The sequence below is a fragment of the Euprymna scolopes genome, chromosome 20, assembly GCF_053919585.1.
Source record: "Euprymna scolopes isolate OS-2025 chromosome 20, ASM5391958v1, whole genome shotgun sequence".
Taxonomy (NCBI): domain Eukaryota; kingdom Metazoa; phylum Mollusca; class Cephalopoda; order Sepiida; family Sepiolidae; genus Euprymna; species Euprymna scolopes.
Genome location: NC_136501.1, coordinates 83,117,205 through 83,137,361, shown reverse-complemented (window position 1 = coordinate 83,137,361; position 20,157 = coordinate 83,117,205). Strand labels below are relative to the sequence as shown.

General features: G+C 25.9%; 1 protein-coding gene across 1 annotated transcript in view; it reads right to left on the bottom strand.

Moving 5' to 3' along the window:
* LOC145241502 (NADPH oxidase 4-like) overlaps positions 1 to 20,157 on the bottom strand; it is a 288,627-nt gene that overhangs the window by 48,083 nt on the left and 220,387 nt on the right. The window contains exons 10-11 of the mRNA XM_080104521.1: positions 18,510 to 18,674; positions 11,613 to 11,675 (exon numbers count right to left, since the gene is read on the bottom strand). Of these exons, the coding sequence (XP_079960647.1) occupies positions 11,613 to 11,675; positions 18,510 to 18,674 (228 nt within the window). The remainder of the gene's footprint in view (positions 1 to 11,612; positions 11,676 to 18,509; positions 18,675 to 20,157) is intronic.

Genomic DNA, 20,157 nt, shown 5'->3' with positions numbered 1-20,157 from the left:
AACGACGTAGAGGAAGACCAAGCCTGCTACCTGCCTAAAATTGTAATCAGCAATAGCATGTTGTAAGGGAAAAGGAGGATACCATGTTCCTTATAAACAGTGGATTGGACATTGTTATTTTATTTCTTTTTCTGAGCTTCAGTTTAATGACTTTTTCCCCTTTTGAATTTTTTTCTTTTTCTTGTTGTTGGGAGTATGTGGAAAAAAAATTGAGTTGGATGAATGTTACTTACATCTGGCAGGTTCAGCGACAGGGGATATTGTGACCAACTTGAATGTCTGTTTACTTCTGATATTTATAGTCAGGATTGAGTAGGAGGGGTGGAAGGTGATTACAACCTATATATTCAGGGTTAGTCTCTCTCTACCAGTTCAGTCTGTACTGTGTTATCATAGAGACCAGACCGTTAGTCTTCTACTCAGGAAGTTTAGATAGTGTTGTTACCAGACCCTGTTGGGCGGGTCGTTTAAGGAGGATTTCTTTTTTGCAACCCCGATTGCTACCTGCACCTTTTAAGCATCGCCCTTCAACCCCTTTTTTTTCAGATGAAACCGATATCTCCGACAAGACTTTTATAAAACTTGTCCGAGGAGGTCAACATATCGTGTGGAATCTGCTGGTCTCAGGAAACACATAGTTTCTACAACTTACTTAGTATGATTTTACTCTTCATGTTTGCAAATGTTCAATGCACACCTAAGAAAATTATGAGGGTATAACCACATTTTAAAATTTAAAGTTTAAAATATATTCTATTTTTATGACCTTTAAATCATATGTATAAAATTTTCTGGGGAAAACAATGGAAGTTGTCATGAATCTGTAAGTGCCTTTCTAACCTAATAGTTATTTTGTTTTAAAAATTGATATTCCTGATTGCAAAAGCAATCTGAGAATTGTCTGGTTTTAACGAATTTTGTCACTATTTATTAAGTTAAGAAAATAAATAAAAATAAATTACAGCACAAATCCTTGGATTTTATTTGTTTTTGAGGTGGATGAAAATCAGCTTCTCAGAATATTTATTATTATAATTTATCTATTGATATGCTTGTCCGTACGGTGCCACGTCATCATCATCGCAAACATTAATTAATGAAACGCGTCATCATCATCGCAAACATTAATTAATGTGAATTATCTCCCTTTATTGTTCACTCTTTATTTTCCAAAACTTCCCGAACAACAACAACAACAACAACAACAACAAATGTATATATATGAACTGTCTATTTATGGTTCCGGATTATTTTAAAGACAATTATGCATAGAAGGTATCGTTCCACAGTTTAAATAGTATAGTATTTTACTTACATTTTTAACGATGTCTTCTGTTTATTATTGTAGTGTAATATGGAACGATTATTCTATTTTATTCAGTAATAAATATATTTTTTTACATTTAACGTTACAAGTTCGTTTTTTTTTCTGTGCTACTTTATCTTTTTTTTTATTTACTTTTGAGTGAGCCTTACATAACAAAAAATATGTTTAGAAATAAATGTTACAAAAGTCAAGAATGACTTTATTAAATAAATCACCAAAGTCACCATTCGCAAATACACTGAGTAACACAAAGTCAAAACATTTTACATCTTGTTCTGTTTTGTTTTTGTTTTACGGCATATCAATCCTTTTTCGTGTTATTTAATGCCGAATCGAGTAATTTTGTAACATTTATACATCTTCACGTTGTTTACATAGTTATTACTTATGTTTTGTTCGTTTTATTTTGCTTCTTTTACAGGCAGTCATCATCTTCTAATGCCCACCGACAGGGCATACATATTTAAATACTATAAAAAATGGACACAACAATTTTTTTTTAATATGAAATAAAACACTTTGTTTCATTACTTACGATTTAATTTATTTAAAGAAATATTTATTTCCTATTTAAAGATTTTCAGTATATTTTATTTAACTAAAGAATTTTTCCATTATTTTTATTACATTGTTAGGTGAAGTTTCAGAAGAGTTAACCCCCCCTCCCCATATTAAGAATGGCTTTCAGCATGATTCTTACAATAGCGGTATCAAAGATTTTTTTTTTCCTTATTTTAAAACAAATTATTAAAAAAAGATACAAGACCATTAAATTTTTTTCATTAAATCGCTATTTAGGTGAAGGTTCAAAATAGTTAACCCTTCTCCCCATAACCATTTTTTATGCAGTAAAATACTTTGTTTCAATAATTATGGTTTAAATAAATATTTATTCCTTATTAAAAGATTTACAGTATATTTTATTTAACTGAAGAAATATTTATTGTTCATACATATATTTTCCCTTATTTTTTTACATTGTTAAGTGTAGTTTCAGAATAGTTAACCCTCCTCCCCATATTAAAAATGGCTTTCAGCATGATTCTTACAATAGTGCTATCAAAGTTATTGATTTTTCTTATTTAACAAAAATTATAAAACAGATACAAGAACATTTTAAACATTTTTTTCATTAAATCGTTATTTAGGGGAAGGTTCAAAATAGTTAACCCTTCTCCCCATAACCGTTTTTTTATGCAGTAAAATACTTTGTTTCAATAATTATGGTTTAAATAGATATTTATTCCTTATTAAAAGATTTACAGTATAATTTATTTAATTGAAATCTATATCAATAATTCGACTTAAAAATATTTGTGAATTTCCAAATCTTCATTGAATAAAATTAAAAATAAATAGAAAAGTCTATTGCATATGTAAAAGTTGACGGTTGCTTATTTAACTTCATTAAAAGCTATCAAAGTCAACCAAGAGCTGCTCAATATGCTGGCTTAATGGATTATTTAGCAAGGAATGAAGATGGTTATTCTGGTGTACCAGTTATTCTACCATCTACATTTACAGGAAGTCATAGGAATCTACAACAGCTTCATCAAGATGCAATGGCAGTTTTCTGTGACCTATTCATTACTCACATGTGTAATCCCAAAATGTCCTGAAATATTAAACAACTTGGGGTCATCAGAACTTTCCCAAAATCGATGTCAACAATGTCACAGTTTTTTTAAATTCACAGTCTGACTCCCAAGAACCTGCTGACTGACCACTATTCTCACTCCAAGCAGCTGATCGACGTCCCTGTCACCGCCTCAATCATCACCAGCACTTCCTGACAATATCAACAGTATCAGTTACGATCGCATTGACCTTCAATAAAAGTTTAAACTAAAGTTCTTTGTTCTACTTGCTTCCATACGTTCATTTTTGTAATATAACAATAAGGAATTTCTTGCTGATGTGTTTTAAAAGATTTTAACTACCGTGGAATTTCCACGGGTCCTGCTAGTTATTATTATTTTAATAACGACATGTAATTTTTTTAAATGTTGTTTTATTAGACTTATCGAGTAATGTGTTTAGTTCACTTATTCAAACATTCAATGCATAAAAATATTATTTTTACTTGTTTCTGTGCAATTAACGCCATACATATTTATTGTACAATAAAGACTGATTTTGGAATCTCAACTCTGCTAAAAATGGCCATTACAACCAAAATTATGTTAATGTCAATAAAAGAGTGCGTCAGAATTATTGACAATTTCGCTTGTCATACGCAGGTGTGCTTATTGTTGAATGTTTGACATAACGAATAGGAGTGCTAAGCAATAAGCAATTGACACTCTTTCGGAGGTTGAAGGTTCAATCATCAATGCAGATGATAATAAGAATATGATTGTGAAGTATTTAAAACTTCTGATCATGGTTGAAGGAACGAGGATAAACTCCATAAAAAAATAGTTCAATTCAAAATCCGATTATTACGAGATAAGATTCCTGAGTTTGGCAAGATACACCTGAAAAAGGTCAAAGGTTATAGCAATCGAAATATTGTGAGAATAAAATCTAAGATTGAGACAGTAGTCCGAGTAATAGCCATCATCACTCCTTATTTAAAAAATTCCAAAACAATGATTGACTGGCAGAAACGATTTCATGGATGGAATATTTTTTTGTCAACATTTAGTTTTTAATCAATATAATAACATTTAGTTTTTATCAATATACTTGTCTTTAGTTTTTGATCAATATAATTACATTTAGTTTTTGATCAATATAATTACATTTAGTCTTTGATAAAAATAATTACATTTAGTTTTTTATCAATATAATTACATTTAGTTTTTTATCAATATAATTACATTTAGTTTTTTATCAATATAATTACATTTAGTTTTTTATAAATATAATTACATTTAGTTTTTTATAAATATAAGTACATTTAGTTTTTATCAATATAATTACATTTAGTTTTTGATCAATATAATTACATTTAGTTTTTATAAGTATAATTACATTTAGTTTTTATCAATATAATTACATTTAGTTTTTTATAAATATAATTACATTTAATTTTTTATCAATATAATTACATTTAGTTTTTGATCAATATAATTACATTTAGTTTTTGATCAATATAATTACATTTAGTTTTTGATCAATATAATTACATTTAGTTTTTTATCAATAAAATTACGTTTAGTTTTTTATCAATATAACTCTATTTAGTTTTTTATCAATATAATTACGTTTAGTTTTTTATCAATATAATTACGTTTAGTTTTTTATCAATATAATTATCTTTAGTTTTTTATCAATATAATTACATTTAATTTTTTATCAATATAATTACATTTAGTTTTTGATCAATATAATTACATTTAATTTTTGATCAATATAATTACATTTAGTTTTTGATCAATATAATAACATTTAGTTTTTTAACAATATAATTACATTTAGTTTTTTATCAATATAATAACATTTAGTTTTTTATCAATATAATTACATTTAGTTTTTGATCAATATAATTACGTTTAGTTTTTATCAATATAATTACATTTAGTTTTTGATCAATATAATTACATTTAGTTTTTGATCAATATAATTACATTTAGTTTTTGATCGATATAATTACATTTAGTTTGTTATCAATATAATTACATTTAGTTTTTGATCAATATAATTACATTTAGTTTTTGATCAATATAATTACATTTAGTTTTTTATCAATATAATAACGTTTAGTTTTTTATGAATATAACACCGTTTAGTTTTTTAACAACATAATAACGTTTAGTTTTTGATAAATATAATTACATTTAGTTTTTTATCCATATAATTACATTTAGTTTTTTATCAATATAATTACATTTAGTTTTTGATCAATATAATTACATTAAATTTTTTATCAATATAATTACGTTTAGTTTTTGATCAATATAATTACATTTAGTTTTTTATAAATATAATTACATTTAGTTTTTATCAATATAATTACATTTAGTTTTTTATAAATATAATTACATTTAGTGTTTTATCAATATAATTACATTTAGATTGTTATCAATATAATTACATTGAGTTTTTGATCAATATAATTACATTTAGTTTTTAATCAATATAATTATATTTAGTTTTTGATCAATATAATTACATTTAGTTTTTTATAAATATAATAACATTTAGTTTTTTAACAATATAATTACATTTAGTTTTTGATCAATATAATAACATTTAGTTTTTTATCAATATAATTACATTTAATTTTTTATCAATATAATTACATTTAGTTTTTGATAAATATAATTACATTTAGTTTTTGATCAATATAATTACACTTAGTTTTTTATCAATATAATTACGTTTAGTTTTTTATCAATATAATTACATTTAGGTTTTAGTCAATATAATTACATATAGTTTTTATCAATATAATTATCTTTAGTTTTTATCAATATAATTACATTTAGTTTTTGATAAATATAATTACATTTAGTTTTTTATCAATATAATTACATTTAGTTTTTGATCAATATAACTACGTTTAGTTTTTGATCAATATAATTACATTTAGTTTTTTATCAATATAATTACATTTAGTTTTTGATCAATATAATTACATTTAGTTTTTTATCAATATAATTACGTTTAGTTTTTTATCAATATAACACCGTTTAGGTTTTAACATATAATAACGTTTATTTTTAGATAAATATAATTACATTTAGTTTTTTATCCATATAATTACATTTAGTTTTTTAACAATATAATTACATTTAATTTTTTATCAATATAATTACATTTAGTTTTTTATCAATATAATTACATTTAGTTTTTTATCAATATAATTACATTTAGTTTTTTATCAATAAAATTACATTTAGTTTTTTATCAATGTAATTACATTTAGTTTTTGATCAATATAATTACATTTAATTTTTTATCAATGTAATTACATTTAGTTTTTTATCAATATAATTACATTTAGTTTTTTATCAATATAATTACGTTTAGTTTTTGATCAATATAATTACATTTTGTTTTTTATCAACATAATTACGTTTAGTTTTTGATCAATATAATTACGTTTAGTTTTTGATCAATATAATTACATTTAGTTTTTGATCAATATAATTACATTTAGTTTTTTATAAATATAATTACATTTAGTTTTTGATCAATATAATTATATTTAGTTTTTATCAATATATTTACGTTTAGTTTTTGATCAATATAATTACATTTAGTTTTTTATAAATATAATTACATTTAGTTCTTATCAATATAATTACATTTAGTTTTTTATAAATATGATTACATTTAGTTTTTTATCAATATAATTACATTTAGTTTTTGATCAATATAATTACATTTAGTTTTTGATCAATATAATTACATTTAGTTTTTGATCGATATAATTACATTTAGTTTGTTATCAATATAATTACATTTAGTTTTTGATCGATATAATTACATTTAGTTTGTTATCAATATAATTACATTTAGTTTTTTATAAATATAATAACATTTAGTTTTTTAACAATATAATTACATTTAGTTTTTGATCAATATAATAACATTTAGTTTTTTATCAATATAATTACATTTAATATTTTATCAATATAATTACATTTAGTTTTTGATCAATATAATTACATTTTGTTTTTGATCAATATAATTACATTTAGTTTTTATAAATATAATTACATTTAGTTTTTGATCAATATAATTACATTGAGTTTTTATAAATATAATTACATTTAGTTTTTGATCAATATAATTACATTTAGTTTTTTATCAATATAATTATCTTTAGTTTTTTATCAATATAATTACATTTAGTTTTTTATCAATATAATTACATTTAGTTTTTGATCAATATAATTACATTTAGTTTTTGATCAATATAATAACATTTAGTTTTTTATCAATATAATTACATTTAGTTTTTTATCAATATAATTACATTTAGTTTTTGATCAATATAATTACATTTAGTTTTTTATCAATATAATTATCTTTAGTTTTTTATCAATATAATTACATTTAATTTTTGATCAATATAATTACATTTTGTTTTTTATCAATATAATTACATTTAGTTTTTATCAATATAATTACATGTAGTTTTTTTATAAATACAATTACATTTAGTTTTTTATAAATATAATTACATTTAGTTTTTGATCAATATAATTACATTTAGTTTTTATCAATATAATTACATTTAGTTTTTATCAATATAATTACATTTAGTTTTTTAGAAATATAATTACATTTAGTTTTTGATCAATATAATTACATTTAGTTTTTATCAATATAATTACATTTAGTTTTTTATCAATATAATTACATTTAGTTTTTATCAATATAATTACATTTAGTTTTTATCAATATAATTACATTTAGCTTTTGATCAATATAATTACATTTAGTTTTTGATCAATATAATAACATTTATTTTTGTTAACAATATAATTACATTTAGTTTTTTATAAATATAATAACATTTAGTTTTTTAACAATATAATTACATTTAGTTTTTGATCAATATAATAACATTTAGTTTTTTTAACAATATAATTACATTTAGTTTTTGATCAATATAATAACATTTAGTTTTTTAACAATATAATTACATTTAGTGGTTTATCAATATAATAACATTTAGTTTTTTATCAATATAATTACGTTTAGTTTTTGATCAATATAATTACGTTTAGTTTTTCAACAATATAATTACATTTAGTTTTTGATCAATATAATTACATTTAGTTTTTGATCAATATAATTACATTTAGTTTTTGATCGATATAATTACATGTAGTTTGTTATCAATATAATTACATTTTGTTTTTGATCAATATAATTACATTTAGTTTTTGATCAATATAATTACGTTTAGTTTTTTATGAATATAACACCGTTTAGTTTTTTAACAATATAATAACGTTTAGTTTTTGATAAATATAATTACATTTAGTTTTTTATCCATATAATTACATTTAATTTTTTATCAATATAATTACATTTAGTTTTTTATAAATATAATTACATTTAGTTTTTTATCAATATAATTACATTTAGGTTTTGATCAATATAATTACATATAGTTTTTTATCAATATAATTACATTTAATTTTTGATAAATATAATTACATTTAGTTTTTGATCAATATAATTACATTTAGTTTTTTATCAATATAATTACATTTAGTTTTTGATAAATATAATTACATTTAGTTTTTTATCCATATAATTACATTTAGTTTTTGATCAATATAATTACATTGAGTTTTTATCAATATAATTACATTTACTTTTTTATCAATATAATTACATTTAGTTTTTTATCAATATAATTACATTTAGTTTTTGATCAATATAATTACATTTAGTTTTTGATCAATATAATTACGTTTAGTTTTTTATCAATATAATTACATTTAGTTTTTTATCAATATAATTACGTTTAGTTTTTGATCAATATAATTACATTTTGTTTTTTATCAATATAATTACGTTTAGTTTTTTATCAATATAATTACGTTTAGTTTTTTATCAATATAATTACATTTAGTTTTTGATCAATATAATTACATTTAGTTTTTTATCAATATAATTACGTTTAGTTTTTGATCAATATAACACCGTTTAGTTTTTTAGCATATAATAACGTTTAGTTTTTTATCAATATAATTACATTTAGTTTTTGATCAATATAATTACATTTAGTTTTTTATCAATATAATTACATTTAGTTTTTTATAAATATAATTACATTTAGTTTTTGATCAATATAATTACATTTTGTTTTTTATCAATATAATTACGTTTAGTTTTTGATTAATATAATTACGTTTAGTTTTTTATCAATATAATTACATTTAGTGTTTGATCAATATAATTACATTTAGTTTTTTATCAATATAATTACGTTTAGTTTTTTATCAATATAACACCGTTTAGTTTTTTAGCATATAATAACGTTTAGTTTTTTATCAATATAATTACATTTAGTTTTTGATCAATATAATTACATTTAGTTTTTTATCAATATAATTACATTTTGTTTTTTATAAATATAATTACATTTAGTTTTTGATCAATATAATTACATTTTGTTTTTTATCAATATAATTACATTTAGTTTTTGATCAATATAATTACGTTTAGTTTTTTATCAATATAATTACATTTAGTTTTTGATCAATATAATTACATTTAGTTTTTTATCAATATAATTACGTTTAGTTTTTGATCAATATAATTACGTTTAGTTTTTGATCAATATAATTACGTTTAGTTTTTTATCAATATAATTACATTTAGTGTTTGATCAATATAATTACATTTAGTTTTTTATCAATATAATTACGTTTAGTTTTTGATCAATATAACACCGTTTAGTTTTTTAGCATATAATAACGTTTAGTTTTTTATCAATATAATTACATTTAGTTTTTGATCAATATAATTACATTTAGTTTTTTATAAATATAATTACATTTAGTTTTTGATCAATATAATTACATTTTGTTTTTTATCAATATAATTATGTTTAGTTTTTGATCAATATAATTACGTTTAGTTTTTTATCAATATAATTACATTTAGTTTTTGATCAATATAATTACATTTTGTTTTCTATCAATATAATTACATTTAGTTTTTGATCAATATAATTACATTTTATTTTTTATAAATATAATTACATTTAGTTTTTGATCAATATAATTACATTTTGTTTTTTATCAATATAATTACATTTAGTTTTTGATCAATATAATTACGTTTAGTTTTTTATCAATATAATTACATTTAGTTTTTGATCAATATAATTACATTTTGTTTTCTATCAATATAATTACATTTAGTTTTTGATCAATATAATTACATTTTGTTTTTTATAAATATAATTACATTTAGTTTTTGATCAATATAATTACATTTTGTTTTTTATCAATATAATTACGTTTAGTTTTTGATCAATATAATTACGTTTAGTTTTTTATCAATATAATTACATTTAGTTTTTTATCAATATAATTACATTTTGTTTTTGATCAATATAATTACATTTTGTTTTTTATCAATATAATTACATTTAGTTTTTGATCAATATAATTACATTTAGTTTTTGATCAATATAATTACGTTTAGTTTTTTATCAATATAATTACGTTTAGTTTTTGTCTCCAATGTTTACTTATGACTGAAAATATCCAATATGATGATTTCTTCATGTCTTAAGCAATAGACAACACCAGCATATTAGAGTATGCTGGTATTGAGGTTGCTTTTACTAATGCATTGAGTGCTAGAAAATATTATGACAGATGATTGATTAAGCCACGTGATCATCCAATAATGTTTACTCAGAAGCCGTATTTTTTGCATTATGATCTGACTGTTTGTGACATGCTTGCTAAATACTTTTCTCTTCTGTTTAACCAACAAAGCAAAAGCATTCATTTGTACACTGCTCCCATTTTGGTCAGACTAGTTTTTTTTCACCACACCCACACACACACACACGCACACATACACAAAACTTGTTGTGTGGACGCACCTTAAAAATTTTGCTAAGTTTTCCATTTCGGTATTTCACATGTTTTTCCGAGATTCACCATTTAATTACATTGATTTTCAACAGAAATGGTAATCCAGTGAAATTGCTCTGTTCGTTAAAAACGCAAATGGTGTCCAAAATAAATGTAAACATCTACTTTTACATATATTCATATATACGTGCTTATATTGCTGTATTATTTACTTACATAGATCAATATTTATATATTTATATAACAATATTTATATATATTTTATATGTTTATAAGTTAGGTGTTTACTTCCTTTTTGTTTATCGCTCTTGTTTATGTGTACAAACAATTAGCTGGTTGGCCCCGACGTGATTTTTGTTGGGGAATACTTTTGAAAAAAGCAACCTCATCATATGCATAATTCTAAGATTACGTACATAATCAAAAATGTATTAAATAAGAAGGTAAAATGACTATTTTTATTATATAATTTTACATGCTGTACCTACCCAGCATTGTTTGGTATTGTCTGGTATCTGGTATTGTTTCTTTATTCATTTAAATTAAACTATTTTTTCTCTAAACTATTAAGAATTTGTTTTTAAATATAAATAGAAATGGGTACAGTATTGTTTGGTTATGAAATCATTAATTAAACCAAATAATATGTGTAAAAAAATAAAGAAACTAATAATTTTAGTTTAACTATAAAAATATTATACAAAGAATTTGACTTTTATTGAAAGAATTACCAACAAATCATTAAAAATTCAACTTACCAATGTTAAAGAAAATGGATGCCATTCAAAGGCAGAAATGGCCGGAAATTGTAATAATATGAACTGAAAATAAAAGAGATTTGTCATCAATTCATTGCAGTAGAAGATTTTTTTAACAAAACTTTCATAAAATAAAATTTAATATATTAAAGTAAAGTTAGCCAATTTCTCGATTTTTATCATCGATAGCTTTCTTCCTGTGGAATCAATATTTGATTCATCAGTTCTTTTTTTGGTTCATTGCAGTATATTGTTAAGGACAATAAAATGACATTAGAAATTTATGGAATTATTTTCAAATGGACCCATCTTTAAAAAATTACATAACTGTAAATTCATTCTTTAAAAGTATCTCAAAAAATTTTTTAGCCGAATCATTTGTATTATTTGGATCATTTGGATCATTTGGATCATTTGTATCATCTGGATACTTTGGATCATTTGTATCATTTGTATCATTTGCATAATTTGTAACATTTGAATCATTTGGATCATTTGTAACATTTGTGTCATTTGAATCATTTGGATCATTTGAATCATTTGCATCATTTGTATCATTTGGATCATTTGTATCATTTGTATCATTTGAATCATTTCTATCATTTGGATCATTTGGATACTTTGGATCATTTGTATCATTTGCATAATTTGTAACATTTGGACCATTTGGATCATTTGCATAATTTATAACTTAGTATCATTTGCATCATTTGTATCATTTGAATCATTTGTATCATTTGTATAATTTCTATCATTTGGATCATTTGTATCAGTTGTATCATTTGCATCATTTGTATCATTTCGATCATTTGTATCATTTGCATCATTTGTAACAATTGTATCATTTGGATCATTTGTATCATTTGGATCATTTGCATCATTTGTATCATTTGGATCATTTGGATCATTTGTAACATTTGTATCATTTGTATCATTTGGATCATTTGCATAATTTATAACTTAGTATCATTTGCATCATTTGGATCATTTGAATCATTTGTATCATTTGTATAATGTCTATCATTTGGATCATTTGTATCATTTGCATCATTTGTATCATTTCGATCATTTGTAACATTTGTATCATTTGGATCATTTGTATCATTTGCATCATTTGGATCATTTGGATCATTTGTACAATTTGTATCATTTGTATCATTTGGATCATTAGTATCATTCGGATCAATTGGATCATTAGTATCATTTGCATCATTTGTACCATTTGTATCATTTCTATAATTTGGATCATTTGTATCATTTGGATCATTTGTATCATTTGCATCATTTGTAACATTTGTATCATTTGTAGTATTTGTATCATTTTCATCATTTGTATCATTTGTATCATTTGGATTATTTGTATCATTTGTAACATTTGTATCATTTGTATCATTTGTATCCTTTGCATCATTTGGATCATTTGTATCATTTGTATCATTGGTATCATTTGGATCATTTGCAACATTTGTATCATTTGGATCATTTGGATCATTTGGATTATTTGCAACATTTGTATCGTTTGGATCATTTGGATTATTTGTATCATTGTTACATTTGGATTATTTGAATCATTTGTATTATTTCTATCCTTTGCATCATTTGTATCATTTGTATCATTTGGATCATTGGTATCATTTGGATCATTTGGATCATTTGTATCATTTGGATCATTTGTATCATTTGGATCATTGGTATCATTTGTATCATTTGGATCATTGGTATCATTTGGATCATTTGCAACATTTGTATCATTTGGATCATTTGGATCATTTGTATCATTTGGATGATTTGCAACATTTGTATCATTTGGATCATTTGTATCATTTGGATTATTTGTATCATTTGTAACATTTGTATCATTTGCATCATTTGTATCCTTTGCATAATTGTTATCATTTGTAACATTTGCATCATTTGTATCATTTGTATCATTTGGATCATTTGTATCATTTGGGTCATTTCCAACATTTGTATCATTTGGATCATTCGTATCATTTGGATCATTTGCAACATTTGTATCATTTGGATCATTTGGATCATTTGTATCATTTCATCATTTGTAACATTTGTATCATTTGTATCATTTGTATCATATGCATCATTTGTATCATTTGGATCATTTGGATCATATGGATCATTTGCAACATTTGTATCATTTGGATCATTTGGATCATTTGTATCATTTTCATTATTTGTAACATTTGTATCATTTGTATCATTTGTATCATTTGGATCATATTTATCATTTGGATCATTTGGATTATTATTGTATTACACATCCGATGAAACCTCATTGTAACTTTAAATGCATCTTTTTTTTACTGAAAAACAAAAGACGAATGTAGAATATTGTTAGCTGTCAATTATGTTTCTAATAAGATTATATGCTATTTTATCAGAAATGCAAAGTTGATGCAATCGATTTTATCAAATCGTCGCCATCGTAAAATGGAGTGATTAAAATAAGATTCAGGTGGGACTTTATGAAATGTGTCGTCGTCATTAAATTGAGATTTGAGTGGAATTTTACAAAAAGCGTCGGGGACGTGAAATGAAGAGAATAAAATATGATTTGGGTTGGACTTTATGAAAAGCGTCATCGTCGTTTTTTATTAAACACTGATTCATAAAAGTAAAATAATATAGTGTAGTACTTTATAATATAAGTTAACTCAAAACAAAAACTTGTAGAACCGTTGTATTGCATGTGGTAATTTGTATTTAATTCATCGCTTTTTAATCATTATATGATTTCAATAGTTCTCAAATCTAATTTTACGATAGTTCACTTATCTTACAATAACCCCCCTCCAAAAAAAAAAAAGATTATGAGTTTTAATATGTCAATAAGAATAAAAACTACGTCTAAATATTTGTAATGTAACATAAAAATTCATTTTGGGCGTTCAGAAAAGAAATCTATGAAAATTAAAATTTTAGCATTAAATATATTCAGATGTTACAAAACACACACTTTTATTATAATTACAGTGAGATTGATATTAGATGATCTTCATTTATCTAGACGACATTTATTATTTTCCCTTTTTTATTTTAAAAGACTGGACAATCACTTGGTTAATAGTGGAAAGTGTCATCATAAAGTTTATGGTGATTGATTCAATAATATGGCGCCCCTTAAACTCTGTCAATTCAAATTCTTCTTTGGCCGGAAATGTTGATATGTGACACACATATTGATAGATATATGTTTATATCTTTAACACAAAACATGTCAGTAAAAATATCCACGCTTCAAACTTTTACTGCTGTTTGTATGGCACCAAGTACTGGCTGTCAATAGAGAAAGCAAAGAAAAGACTATCAGCCATGGAGACAAAGATGGTGTGTTGGACTTAGGTTTCACCAAACTCAACGATATCTGAAGTGATACCCATCGCATACAAAATAAAAGAAAATCGTTTATGTTGTTATGGACATGTGATGAACAGAAACAACGACATTGTGTCGGAAAAGGAGCTTCTGGATGGACGCCTATCATTTATTTACTTATTTTGTTTTCTTATAAGCATGTCCCAAAATTATTTTTAAAAACAGCTAACCATAGTTGTTACTGTTAAAAATTAATTGTCGCGACCATTGTCATAATTATTGTTATTATTAGTATTAATTTTATTCATTTGTGGTATATATTCTTTTGCTATTCCTCAAAATAAATGTATTCTCCAATGGAGGATAGCTTACCCACATACTTTTGCAAAAACAGAGAACACTGGTTTTCTTCAGTGTGATTAATTGAAATGACTGCTTCTAAAATAATGGGTCTTGGATATGACCTTAAACTATATCCAGTGGTGAGGCCCCAGCTTGCGGGCTTTGGGGAGTGTGGAGCCACCCTTTAATTACCATTGCTCCCAAGTCCACTCTGACCCAGTGTGGTAGTACCTGTTAGGGTTCCAACTATGGGTTAAATAGAAACCGACTTGAAAACAACAAATATATTCTATTAAAAAAATTTTCTTCAAAATCTTTGGATTCGGTATTAAATAACCTGAAAAGGGTTGATATGCCGTAAAACAAAAACAACCAACCATTTAAAAAAAAATGTCGCCTATCGCTAAATGTTAGCAAAAGGGATAGATCATTCCACTGAGATGAAGTCTGAAATGATGTGCAGAGATAGAGAAAAATCTCGGGAGTATATACGCAAATTTTATCAACTAATTCTGGTAAGCAAAAAAAGTATCATGCAAGGGGAAGTTATCTTCAACTTTCCAGAAAATATTCTTGAAAAATTATATTTAATAGAATTTTTTTTGTTTTTGTCTGGAAATAAGAATAATCGAGAGTAGAAAAAGCATTTGTGCGTTTTTCGCCATCCTAGTAACTCTTGCATCCTAGTAAGTCTCGCTTCCATGAGCGATGTTTCTAACAAAGGGGTGAAGAAAATGTTGTCCTCACGGTCGGCAGTTTTGTATATGAAGTAATTAAAGAATCCTTCTGGGTTATTCTTATTTTCCATTTCTATTCCTACTTAAGTTGCTGAAGGTAAACGTTTTTATTGGAATGATGTTTTTCACTTGAGAGTCAGGAACCCGATCCATTGTATAACTCTCAGAGAGGCTGTTATTTCAGCAGGTTCAAAGTACCGAAGCTGCTGTATTGCCATTTGGTGAATGAATTCGGGGCTATGCAGTAATCTCTGGTGATGCCTCTCGATGCCATATTAGGGGGAATTGTTACGGTATTTCCTTCGTTACGGTATTTCCTTCGTTATTGTCAGCAAAAAAAACTTTCTTTCCATTCTTTCTTTCCTTGGCTTTCACCCAATTAATTCTGCTGACATTTTCCACAAAACTTCCCAATCTCACCATAAATAGAAAAAACAACTTCCAAAAGATTAAACCCAGCACCCCAACTTCTAACGTAAACGCCCCACCCTTACTACCAAGTTTCCTTTTTCAACATCGGGGGGTTTTCATTCCAACCTTTCAAAGGTAGAAATCCAATTATGGGAGACCAAACCAGATCTTGTGGCAGGGACATATCCAAAGAAGATCGTAAACTACCCTACATAAGCACTTACTCACAGCATAACTTCCATATTTATCCAATACCATCCCCACAACGATGGAGTAACTATTTTTTAGAGTATCGCGGAGAAAATTGATTATATCATGTTTGCTCATCCCACTGCCAGCATCTGAGGAGATTTCAACGTGAACAATGTTGAATGGCTGTTTCACTCAAAAAAGATTCTGTCATGATTTCTCCCTCGCCTATGATTCCTGATGCTTATGGTCAATTTACACACATTCTAGATCTTTTTCTAACTTGTTCTGAACTGTGCTTATCCTATGTACTGCCTCCGCTGGGATCTTTCAACGACTCGGTTGTTTCAATTAAGATTAAAGCAAAGTGTAACAAGATCTCAGATATGCCTTTTCATTGCAATGTGTATTGCTACTCTATAGCCGACTTGGATAGTTAGTGTACATTCATATCTGAAATACCACTGTTTTCCATATTCAAAAAGGATGTGTATTCTATAGCATCCTACTTAACTATCTATATAAAAGCCAAGTACGTCCAACGATGGAATACTGTTGCCATATCTGGGCAGGAGCTGCTAAAAACAGCCTATCCTGTCTTGACAGAGTACAAAATAGACTTTGTGGCTTAGTGGGGGATGCCCTTTTCTCTACCCTGCAACCTCTCTCCCACAGAAGAGATGTTGCGAGCCTATCCTTGTTTTATCGTTATTTCCATGGCAGGTGCTCGTCTGAACTCCAATCTCTGGTCCTCCCTTGCCAATCTTTCACGAAAAACACCCGTCTAGCTGAATCCACTGTGAAAAATTTCCCTCACTCTATATCTGTGCCTAAATCAAAACGCGGATTCCATGAACAAAGCTTCTTTCTTAGAACTGCACGCCTGTGGAACTCTGTTCCGTCTGCCTGCTTCCCTCTGGACTACAACTTGGATGTCTTCAAGTCCAATGTTAATAAATTCCTAATGAACCGCCCCCTTAAGTAAACACTTCATCAAATCTCCACACTAACGTAATGTACTTGCAATAACCCTTATCCCTGAGTGGCTTCCGGGCCTTGATAAGTGGTGATCACTGTGTAAAAAAAAAAAACAGATTGGTATTGACAGTTACATACCCTCAACGAGACCAAATAGCCAATCGTTGTATACTTCTGAATGTGCCGCTGCCGTTGCGCACAGAAATCAATATTTTAATTGCTTTAAACGAAATAATGTCAAGAAACTAAAGCTGCCTTTAGAAATGCTCACAATCACTACAAAAGGATTATAAACAACGCAAGAGACTCTTTTGCCGATACTCTGAAGACTAAAGTAGTTAAGCAGATGCTTGGTTCCCAAAGTTTTAGCATATAAAAAATAGAGTTCTGAACATCCATCTCAACCATATTCAACAGACCTGAAGTGATTGCATTAGCATTCGACAAAGCCGAACTCTTCGCCAAGAATTTCGCATTAAACTCCACTCTGAGTGATCAGGGTCACTTACAGCCTGAATGGATTCAAAAATTACTCTAAGCGACATATGTCTGTCTGAGACGTTGCAAAACTTATCAAGAACCTTGATTCTAGCAAAGCAGCTGGTCCTGACAACATTCCAATCATAGTAATGAAAAAAAAATAACTGCAACCGGAACTAGCTCCTATATTAACAAAGTTGTTTACATGCTGCCTTAAGGAGAGCTGTTTCCAAATTGCAGACCCAGCAACATGAAAAAATAATTCATAAATGTTTCAAACTTTGAACATGTATGATTTTTTGCCAATGTATTTATTTACGTTTTTTACTACTGCGTTGCTGTCTTGTTTTCTTATGTTTTTTGTTTTTTTTTTTGTTTTATCTTTTTTTTTTTTTCAGATGAAGCAAAGCAACACTAGTTGACTTACCTGTCCCGGATAGGCTTTAAATCCATCTTTGATCATTTTCAGTTCAATAACATTATCGGCATGACAAACAGTTCCAACTATCTGGGCAGTGTTTGATCTTCGTAAAACTCTGTACATCACATCGCCGAGATAAATAATCAACGGGACACTCACCCAAACGTATGACTGAACAAAAGAAAAGCAGAAATCATTACTTGTTTCACTTGTATTTTGTTATATACTTGTGTTATTAACATTATTTATTGAAATGTAAATATCAGCTCATCACATAACACACACACAAACACACACATATATCTATATATCTATAAAAGTTAAATTTTCTGTGTGTGTGTGTGTGTGTGTGTGTGTGTGTGTGTGTGTGTGTGTGTGTGTGTGTGTGTGTGTGTGCATTTCGTTACCAAATAACTATCAATTTTCGGTCTAGAGACTCGAGATTTGACATAAGCATTATTGAGATTTGGGAAAATCTTTTTCCGTGTTCAGACAGAAATTTGGCTCTCAAGGGGTCAAAGTTCAACGATTTGATCTTTGAAAACTCTACCAAACTCCTCTCCCAATTTTTAGTCTAGACATTTGAAATTTTAGATGTAGGTTCCTTGGACATGTATAAAAAATTTTAATTTAATTTGAGCCCAAAAAAATAAATGTTAAGGGGGCAAAATTGGAGTTAAAGTTAAAAAATATTTAACCTCTGCGGTCTCTACGAAATTACTCAGCCAATTTCTGTTTAAGAAATGTTTAAACATTTTAAATTTTATATAAAGCGTATTCAGAGATAGGGGAAGCTTTTTAATCGGTTTGAGTCGGAAATTTGCCCTTCCAAGGGGTCAAAGTTCAAAAGATTTGACCTTTGCGGTGTCTAGCAAACTACTCAACCAATTTTGGGTGTAAACATTTGAAATTTATATATAACTGTATTCAGACATGCAGCAAGTATTTTAATCCGTTTTGGAGCAACAATTTGGCTCCCAAAAGGTCAAAGTTGAAAAAGTTAAACTTTTCAAATTCTACCAAATTCCTCCGCCAATTTTGGGTCTAAAGACTTGAAATTTTAGATGTAGGTAGCTTATACATGTGTAAAACTTTGTATTTTTATTTAAGACCAAAATAATAAATGTTAAGGGGTCAAGATCGGGGTCAAAGTTAAAAAAAGTTGATCTCTGCGGTCTCTACGAAATTACTCAGATAAATTTTGGTCTAAACATTTGAAATCTTACATAAAGTGTATTCACACGTAGGGCAAGTTAGGAACAGTACATAGGACCTCGACAAAGCCGGGCTGAACTGCTAATATATATATACTCCTATAATTTATTTTTTGTGTATTGATATTCATATTAAAAACCTTTTTTTTCTATTTATTTAAAAAGAAAATACAACTTTGTAATATATGAGTCGTGGAACAGCATTGATCTAGCAAAAGATCTAACTAATTTGCATATTATTTTAAACATTCATTTTAATTAATTCCCTATTAGATTTTTCTGTTTTCTTATAGGATGATCATTTGTAGTTGACTATTACATGTAATTATATTCATGCTCATATTCTGCATGAGTTATACTTGCATAATATTTGCGTAAAACGATAATGGTAAACACAAACCTCTTTCTATATATATATATGTATGCGTATATATATTTGT